The sequence below is a fragment of the Capra hircus genome, unplaced genomic scaffold (genome assembly GCF_001704415.2).
Source record: "Capra hircus breed San Clemente unplaced genomic scaffold, ASM170441v1, whole genome shotgun sequence".
Taxonomy (NCBI): Eukaryota; Metazoa; Chordata; class Mammalia; order Artiodactyla; family Bovidae; genus Capra; species Capra hircus.
The window spans coordinates 31,030-40,728 of NW_017189602.1; the positions used below are offsets into that span (position 1 = coordinate 31,030).

At 38.7% G+C, this 9,699-nt stretch overlaps 1 protein-coding gene across 1 annotated transcript; it reads right to left on the minus strand.

Moving 5' to 3' along the window:
• Positions 1-6,303: 6,303 nt before the first annotated feature.
• Positions 6,304-9,470, minus strand: LOC102176107 (uncharacterized protein CXorf66 homolog). Its single transcript, XM_005700437.2, has 3 exons — positions 9,339-9,470; positions 8,500-8,656; positions 6,304-7,325 (listed from the first exon to the last, which is right to left on the minus strand). Exons 1-3 carry the CDS (start codon positions 9,424-9,426, stop codon positions 6,485-6,487), a joined length of 1,086 nt encoding a protein of 361 aa, XP_005700494.1. The 5' UTR covers positions 9,427-9,470; the 3' UTR covers positions 6,304-6,484.
• Between the last annotated feature and the right edge of the window lie 229 nt (positions 9,471-9,699).

Sequence of the window (9,699 nt, forward strand, 5' to 3'; positions counted from 1 at the left end):
CATCTGCTAACCCCCACCCCTCAATCCCCTCTCCCTTGGCAACCACCAATCTGTTTTCCATGTCCATCAGTTTGTTTCATAGATAGGTTTATTTGTTTCATATTTTAGATTCTACATATAAGTGATATCATATGGTATTTGCCTTTCTCTTTCTAACTTATTTCACTTAGTACGATAATCTCTAGTTGCATCCATGTTGCTGCAAATGACATTATTTCATTCTTTTTATGACTGAGTAGTATTCCATTATACATATGGACCACATCTTTATCCACTCTTATGTTGTGGACATTTAGATCGATTTTCATGTCTTGGCTATTGTGAATAATGCTGCTGTGAACATAAGGATATATGTACCTTTTGGAATTTTGATTTTGTCCAGATATAAGCCCAAGAGTGAGATTGCTGGATCATATGGTAATTCTATTTTTAGTTTTCTGAAGAACTGCCTTACTTTTTCCACAGTGGCTGTACCAGCTTACATTCCCAGCCTTTATGTAATTTTAATATGGATTTAAAAATAGCTCATTTTGCTAGGAAAATTGGTAACTAAGGGAATAGTTTGATGACAGAAGATATCTACAGATTTTTTTATTATCAACAAATTTCTACCATTCAGAGAACAATAACTATATAGTTCCTGTATCTTACTTTTTAAAGTAAAATAATTATATACAACAGATTTATAGCAATTTATTTCTTCATCTCCTTCAGCTGTCTTTTCAATGTGTTATTTTGATTCAGGCACATCAGGGAATAATTCTAAGTAGAATTATTCTCAAGTAGCACTACCTCAAAGTTCTTAGATGTAAACTATTATTAGCTCTTGCTTATTTCAAAGATGGCCTTTTCTGTGTATTATATATATAATTGCAAAGCTAATTAATCATGATTAACCCTTGTTTTATAAGGTTGCAACAGCAGAGGAATAATTGAGGGTTTATATAGGTTGCCTTTAAGGAGATATTTGACTGAAGCTCTCAGAAAGCTTTCTTCTTACTTCTAGTTCCCTTCCTTTGTTGCTTCTAATTCTTAGGAATTTCACGATGTGGCAGGGACTGGAGGATTTTGAGAGTCGATAAAACTGGAAACTTTTAAATATCCCTTATCTGGTGTATCACTTCTCTGTGGCCACTTAAAGATCTGCCAACCAGGCACATGCCACCGCGAGCTAGCATCCTCAACCCTGTTAGCCCAGTAAAACGTCGTCTTTTAGCTGCATGAGCATTCCTTCAGCTCTTCAGAGCCCCCTCTCTCCACAGGAGGTAGAAGAGAGGATCTCAAAGTATACTTTTCAGCTACATGTTTATATAATTTCTTTTTAAAAATTTTTATGTATTTATTTTAATTGGAGAATAATTACTTTACAATATTGTGATGGTTTTTGTCATACGTCAACATGAATCAGCCATAGGTATACTTGTGTCCCTTCCCTCCTGAACCCCCCTCCCATCCCCCACCCCACCCCATCCTTCCAGGTTGTCACAGAGCACCTGCTTTGGGTGCCCTGGCCCTGCCTCATACTTCAAACTCACACTGGCTATCTATTTTACATATGGTAATATATATGTTTCAATGCTGTTCTCTCAAATCATCCCACCCTCTCCTTTTCCCACTGAGTCCAAAAGTCTGTTCTTTACATCTGTGTTTCCTTTGCTGCCCTGCACGTAGGATCATCAATACCATCTTTCTAGATTCCACATGTATGTGTTACTATACAGTATTTGTCTTTCTCTTTCTGACTTACTTCACTCTGTATAATAAACTCAAGGTTCATCCACCTCATTAGAACTGACTCAAATGCATTCCTTTTATAGCTGAGTAATATTCCATTGTTTATATCATTTCTTATTTTTTTAATTTTAAAAGTTTAATTTTTAAAAATTTTATTGAAGTAAAGTTGATTTACAATGTTGTGTACTTCCATGCTTATAAAATTTCATGTATATGTTGGAAATGTTTGAAATCTGCATTTTTGCACTTTTTTTTAAATTGATAGGTTTTTAGAAAGCACTTTATTGAATAAAGTGAGAGTCAACCAGTCAAGGAGATCTAACCAATCAATCCTAAAGGAAGTCAGTCCTGAATATTCCTTGGAAGGACTAATACTGAAGGTGAAGCTCCAGTAGGTTGGCCACCTGATGCGAAGAACTGACTCATGAAAAGACTCTGATGATAGGAAAGATTGAAGGCTGGAGAAGAAGGGGACGACAGAGAATGAGATGATGGGATGGAATCACCCATTTGATGGACATGAGTTTGAGTAAGCTCCTGGATTCGGTGGTGGACAGGCAAGCCTGGCATGCTGCAGACCAAGGGGTCGCAAAGAGTTGGACAGGTCTGAGCAACTGAACTGAACTGAACTTACTGAATAAAAGGAGCAAAATATAATTAATTTCAGTCCCATTGTTATCGTTGTTAGTCACTCAGTCGTGTCCGACTCTCTGTGAGCCCAGAGCTTCCCTGGTAGTACAGATGGTAAAGAATCTGCCTGCAGTGCTGGAGATCTGAGTTGGATCCCTGGGTCTGGAAGATGCCCTAGAGAAAGGAATGACTGCCTACTCCAGTATTCTTGCCTGGAGAATTCCGTAGATAGAGAAGCAAGGTGGGCTACAGTCCACGGAGTCAGGAAGAGTTGGACATGACTGAAGAACTAACGATTTTAGTTCCATAGACAGGAACAAGGTATGAGTTTTGGAGATGAAGATAAGGAATGCGGATTAAAGGAAAACAGCGCTGATAGTCTTAGAGGGAAGGACCACGTTTGAAACTGGCTTCACAGCGACCCCTGGTGGACGAAAATGTAAGGACGCCAAGGACTGACTGAGATACAGCCCTGACACTTGCTGAACTGGGAAATATAAAACGGGAGCAAGAAAGAAGAAAGCTATCATGACAGGTAAGACAATGCTGCAATAAGGCTAGGAAATAGAGATTCAGAGCCCTCTTACTTAAACAAGGACATTTACAAGAAGTGCCAAAAACTATCCTTTGAAGTGAGATGAGTTATTTTAGGTATTAACTTGTGGAAGCTTTGACTGGTAAAAAAAATTATTATTATTATTATTTTTTTTTTTGCAAAATTTCTTCTCTAACTCAGAGTACTTTTTTTTTTACATATTTTATATTGGTTTTATGTGTGAAGCCCCATACTAATGCACCTAGAATTTTTCACGTTGAATGAGTTTTAAATATTCTGTAGACTCCTACTCTATAATTAAGTGTGGTTTAAAAAGCAACATACATACTCATGCTCATAGCTTGTGTTTAACATGTCATTATCATTGGTTGTCACTGGCAGTTAGTCCTTTTTATTAGATATTAATATTCCCAGCCTTTAAAGTATTACAAGTCTTTAGCTTAAGAATGATAAAGAGAAGAGAGCTTAGATCATTTGGCTTTGCCTACCAAGACTTCGGTTGAATTTAAGCTGAAAAACTATGCAGTTTTGACGTTGTCTATTTTCCAGGGTACTGATAGCTCAGATAAACTCCAAAATCATCTTACAATATGAAGCCAGATTACCCAATGAAATTTTAATTTTTAAAAAATTTAGACTGAAATGCTGTCAAATGTTGGTTAACATCATCTGAACAAAGCAACCATTAAAAAAAATGAGGCGAATGGAGGATATTTGCATACTGACTGGATAATTTATATTAAGGAATTATTATTAAGTTTTATATGAGATAATAGTATTGTGTTTCAGTTCAGTTCAGTCACTCAGTCATATCCGACTCTTTGTGACCCCATGGAGTATTGTGTTTATGTATTTTTAAAATTTATTATTTTTTGGAGATATAAATGGGAGGGCAATGGATAGTAGTTTAAATGAAACAACATTGGCCATGTAATGATAATTGTTGAATCTGAGCAATGTTTATATGGGCATTCATTCATACTCCTACTTTTTTGTTTGAAATATTTTTCATACTAAACCATAAAAATTTGATCAGAGCTTTTGTTTCTATTTGGGAATTTTTAAAAGACCAGGCTATCCCAGAACAGTTCTAACCCTTTACAGTTTATCTTTACACAAAGTGTAATACCAGTAGGAAATCAAGTCTGTAGCTACCACAATGCTTTTCAAATGCATTTTCCGCCTCTTAAAATTTTTATATATCATGCCATCTGTGAATTTCATGATGACCTTATAGACCCCACCAGGATACTACCAGTAGAGGCAGAGGTTATGGGGAAGTCAGATCTGAATGAACTCAAGACATATTTATATACTCCTGGTAAGTTAGGAGGATGGTCCAGATTGATTAAAAGTCAAGTAAGGATTTTGCTGATACCAGTGGACTGGGTGATCTAAGAATAAACAGATACCCCAGAAACTGGAAGTGAGAAGGCAGTACAGCATAATGAAAATTTGAACTTAAGTCAATCATAGATTCATATCTTGATTCAATCAATTGCTAGATGTGATCTTACTATATGTTACAGAGCATCAGTTAACTCATATGGTAGTCCATATAATAGGGGACTGTTGGGAATTAAATAAAATATGTGAAATGTGAGGAAAGTGTTAACACTGCAGGTCTGGTTGTTCGGTCCTTGTATGTCAAGGGAACTGGAAACCATGATTTGACTATTGGTCAACCCTGGGGGAATGTTCTATTGTTAATTGATTGATGATCATGTTTTGTTCACCTGATTGCTTTGCACAAACATCAACATCGATAATGTGCATCTGGTGTCATTGTTGGGATCCTGAGTTTCACTTGCCATGTCTGGTCATGGAGCATGATGTACCTATGGGACCTGTTCTCAATAAAAGCCTCAGATGCTGAGGCTTCCCTGGGCAGAGCCATGTTGCACACATGCCTCTAGTTTATTGCTAAAGAAGAGAGCATGTCCTAGGTGGCCCCAGAGGGACAAGTACTCAAAAGCGCATGCCCAACCTCTCTGATTCACCTGAAAATACATCTTTTTTCCTGTTGCTCTTGGTTTGTCTATTTTTGCTCTAATAAATCTCAGCCGTGACTATAATCTGCTTTTGAGTCTTGTGAGTCCTTTTGCTAAATCAGTAAAATTGAGGGGAGGGTGGCCTTCAGATCTCCCTGACATAAAGGGACTAGTACAATGTCTGGCAAGTAGTACACACTCAATTTATGCTAGCTATGGAATTTAACTGATCCTGCTGGATGTGACAGGGGACTGACCTCATTGTACTAGGATATAGGCTGGGACTCCAGGATTTTGTCTGTTTTTCTGAACCATGCTCTTGGAAGTGGGCAGGGATAACCTCTCATCAGTGAGGAAGATAGAAAATATAACTCCAAGGTTTTCCCCTGGCCTCCCAGCCCTCCTGATTCTAAGTAAGAAGGTACCCTGTGAAAAAAATGGGTAGATATCCGACCTCTATCTGGGTCATTCTGAGAATGCACAACAGGGCAAACTCTTTTTTATCAACTTGAAGGGTAACATAAAGAATCAAAAACCTTGAGAGTGGGGCTGGAGCCTGGACCCTTACTTTGGTAGCAGTCATCAGAGGCAGTGGTATTAGAAATGAGTATTGGGACTTCCCTGGTGGTCCAGTGGCTAAAACTCCACACTCCCAATGCAGGGGGCCTGGGTTCTATCCCTGGTCAGAGAATCACATGCTGCAGCCAAGAGTTTGCATGCCACAACTAAGAACTGGCATGGTCAAATAAATATTTTTTTAAAAAGGAAATGACTATCAGGAATTTCCCCAGTGCAGCCAGAACCAAGCACACAGAGCCATTTCCGCCACACACTGGGCACCACAGAAAGACAGTCTTAAACTGTGAGGACACTATGTCAAAATTTAAAAAAATATTTGGGTTGAAACTTCAATTGAGGGCTAATCCAAGGGAAAGAGGAGCCTAGGGTACCCATCTTGCAATACCTTTCTATATTTGTGTGTGTGTGTGAGACTATGGTTCCCATTTAACCGTGTACCTGTGTCCAACTCTTTTCGACCCCATCGACTGTAGCCCTTCAGTCTCCTCTGTCCATGGAAGTTCCCAGGCAAGAGTACTGGAGTGGGTTGCTATTTCCTCCTCCAAAGGATCTTCCTGATCCAGGGATCAAACCCACATCTCTTCCATTGGCAGGTGGATTCTTTACCACTGCACCAGCTGGGAAGCCCATCCAACTGACCAGATCTACATTGTTGTTCAGTCAAGTTGTGTCCAACTCTTTGCGACCCCATGGACTGCAGCACACCGGGTTTCCCTGTCCCTCATCATCTCCCAGAATTTGCGCAAGTAGATCTAAGATACCTCCCAAAGAGATTTATACCTCTAAAATACAATAATAATGATGACAAAATCAGTTATGTCACACATTTATTTACTATTTTTCAAGTAAATTGCCTTGAGATGGATATAGGTCTAATCTCAATAGTGATACCAAGTAGAGTTTTCCTCTACCAGGTTCTTAAATATGGTGAGCATATAATAGTTCATAGAAGTTTGCTTCTTCTGCATGGGTGGTCTTTTTTTTTTTTGATCCCTTAATTATTTTGGGAGTTTTTATAGATGTCTTCCTTGCATTTTATATTGCAGAGTATAGTCACCTCCCTGTCACTCTCATCATCACTGTTATATGTTGTGATATCACTGTCACTCATGTTGACATACAGTGTGTTGTATTTGGATTGTTTCTTTTTATATGACTTGTAAAAGTGCTTCAATTCACGTGAAAAAAGTGGAACTGGAACATGCTTTATATTTGCTTCTGAAATATGAGTGATGAATGGCTCAGAAACAGCTGTGCAAACAAGGCATTTTTCCTTGTAGCATCGACAAAACTTCACTGGTTGAGTTCTAGATAATATTTCTGCCCTACCTGCACTAGCTGGGTATTTTAGTTTAAGATATCTCTGGCATTTGGTCAGTTTATCTACACTTGATTGCTCAGAGAAGCTTTGATTCTTTGGATAGGGTAGAGGAGTTTTGGTTGGCTTGACCCGACACTGTAGACTTGATGGCCAAGTTGGCTTGATGACCTTCTTTGGGTAGGATGGACTGACCTGACCGACTAGCTTATGGGCATGAGCCTGCCTATGTGCCTTTTTTGGACTGCGTGTTCTATGCAGCTTTTCCTGGGGAGGTGATCCTAACACTTTTTTGGGAGCTGATGGCTTGGATGTTTTTTTTTGACTCGAGGGCCTGACTAACTTTTCTGTACTTGAAGGAACTTCTCGTGGACTTGAGGGCCCAGATGACTTATCTCTTCTGGATACCATGGATTGTTTTTCTGGATCGCCCGGACCAGCAGTCAGTGACTTGGAGTCAGTAAATGATATTTTAGATGATCTGGATGCCTTGATGGTCATATCTTCTTTCTTGACCCTGAAAATACAGAGGACTTGGAATATGACTATTTAAATCAGAAGAGTAAGATTGCTGTTACCAGAAAATATGGGCTATTGTGTCAATTTAGACTTCTGGTCTTTTTTTGGCTCTAGCAGGAAAATTGAACACAGTAAGAATTGGAGTGTGGTGAAAACTATGACTTAGGTTACAGATTTGAACCATGTTGAATGCTTTTTCTTTTTCTTAATTTTGCTGTTTCAACCACAATGAATAGCCATATAGTCTATATATGCAATGACACAAACTTGTTTCAAATCTACTGTTGAGAGGGAGAGAATTTATCTATTCCAGAAATTAAACTTTTTATAAAAAAGCCACAACTTGATATGCAACTGAGGCACAAATGTCACAACCTGTCACATAAAAAAGTCTTTAGACCAAATTCATTGTTTTCCTGTCATATTTACACCATCAAGTTTTGTAACCATACGTATTAATCCTCACGAGATTACTCTAAAACTGAAGGAATAGAACAGTGGTATATTTCAGTCACCAGTCCTTGGAATGGGAAATTTTTAGAGACCCAGTATATCAAGTGCCAGCCTAATCCTCCTATATTAAAGGCAGGGACTAGAATCACTGAATACAGTTAAAAATTGCTCATGTTATTACATCTCAAAGTGATAGATTATCCAAAACGCATTACTATCTTTGGAATGCAGAGACCCAACTCCTTCTCCCGAGAAGATTTTGATTCTGTCTTATTTAGATAGTCATTCCCTCTTTTCATAGACTCAACTTACAATGAAATTAGCAGCCTGGGGCTCAACTGAACCCTGAATAGGAGATAGTTTTGGCTAAAGTTGATAATGTACTTGAGATAATTTAAGAGCTTCATTTAAGTGAACATATCCAACCCACAAGATGTTGGGAGCTCTTTTGAAGTCTAAGGTTAATGTTAAGTAACAAAACAACAGTGAACCCGCTTGCGTGTGTGTGCGCATGCATGTGCAGGTACAGTCGCTCATGCGAGTGCTCACCCACCTCCTCACCTCACCCCTGCACCCCGCCACTTTGTATTTTTAGTTCAAAGGTGTAAGACTTAATGTTGCTGCTTTGGGGACTTCCTCAGTCTCACAGTTATAGAGTATAGTGAAGAACGCGCACCTCCCCCCAACCTTGTACTTTTATTCAAAGGTGTAAGACTTACTTGGCTGCGTTATGGGCTTCCTCGCTATCACAGCTATAGTGAAGAAAGCAGGAACACGTGACAATATAGCCAGTGATGAGGGCACCAATTACAACAATGAGTAGACGTCGCTTTAATTCCTCCAGTTTGGTCTGCTTGAATTCGGCACGTGTAGTTACTTTGAAAGAAAATGTATCATCAGAACATGTGCTTGGTAACCAAGTTTGCTTCCATTTTGATGGGGGTTTGTTACTGTAGATCCAAGTCAAATCTCATCATCAATTATTTCTTTAAGCATGATAAGTGTTCACTGTCATTTTCCTCCCTCTATCACCTTCCCAGCCAGCCACAGTCTACAAGCCAAACCTGGGAGCTGTCTTTGGTTAATCAGTATAATTACCTAGGTTACCCCACATCGTGGCTTGTTCAACCCATTACCTAGGTATTTGAATGTGTGAATGCACTTGAGTGTTGATGTGTGTGTGAATGTGTATGGTGGAAAAAGGGATGGGACAAGAAAACACAGTTCTTGAAACCTACTATGTGTTAGGTACCATGCTAGATTCATTCACATAAAATTTTCTGGTATGGCTGGTGGGGGAGGGGCAGGGGTTGGTGGATTGGGTGGGGAAGGGGAATGAAAGGGGACAATATGGCTGTACTCTTCATGTTTCTATGTTTGGAATTTTTACACAGAAGTAGAATTTTCAGATGTTGTCCTAGAAATTCTCGAAGACCTACTCATAGTAAAGTAGAATAAACAGCAGATTTCTTACACACAGCTAGCTTGTCTAATTAAGTACTTGAATATATTTAAAATAATAGATCATAATTTCTAGGTTTTAAGGTTAGGGACATACCTGCAGTAGCAGATCCATTGCTTTCATTTCTATCTAAACAACTATTTGTCCAAATTGATAAAAGGAGGACATAAATGAAGAGATTCATGTCCAGGACCTTGTTGTCCTGTTTCCTCTCTCAAGGAAACTGCTGGATTTAACATGACTCAGCTTGTTTTAGGGGCCTATGACTTCATAATCACTCTATGTCATATCCTGACAGCATAATCTCACCATGGTGACACATGAGCTCCTGAGTACAAATATTATGAAAAGACTTTTAATCCTTTATTTCTCCATTACATCAAATATTCTATCAAATTTGAATCAAAAAGTTTGAGACATTATTAAGCATAGAAGGCAGAGAAAATGAGTTAGCTCT

Coding starts and splice junctions, on each gene's coding strand:
- LOC102176107 (XM_005700437.2), bottom strand. CDS start 9,426: ATGAATCTCTTCATTTATGTCCTCCTTTTATCAATTTGGACAAATAGT. Junction 8,657..9,338: donor CAATGGATCTGCTACTGCAG/GTATGTCCCTAA, acceptor TTTCTTTCAAAG/TAACTACACGTGCCGAATTC. Junction 7,326..8,499: donor GAAGCCCATAACGCAGCCAA/GTAAGTCTTACA, acceptor CTGTATTTTCAG/GGTCAAGAAAGAAGATATGA.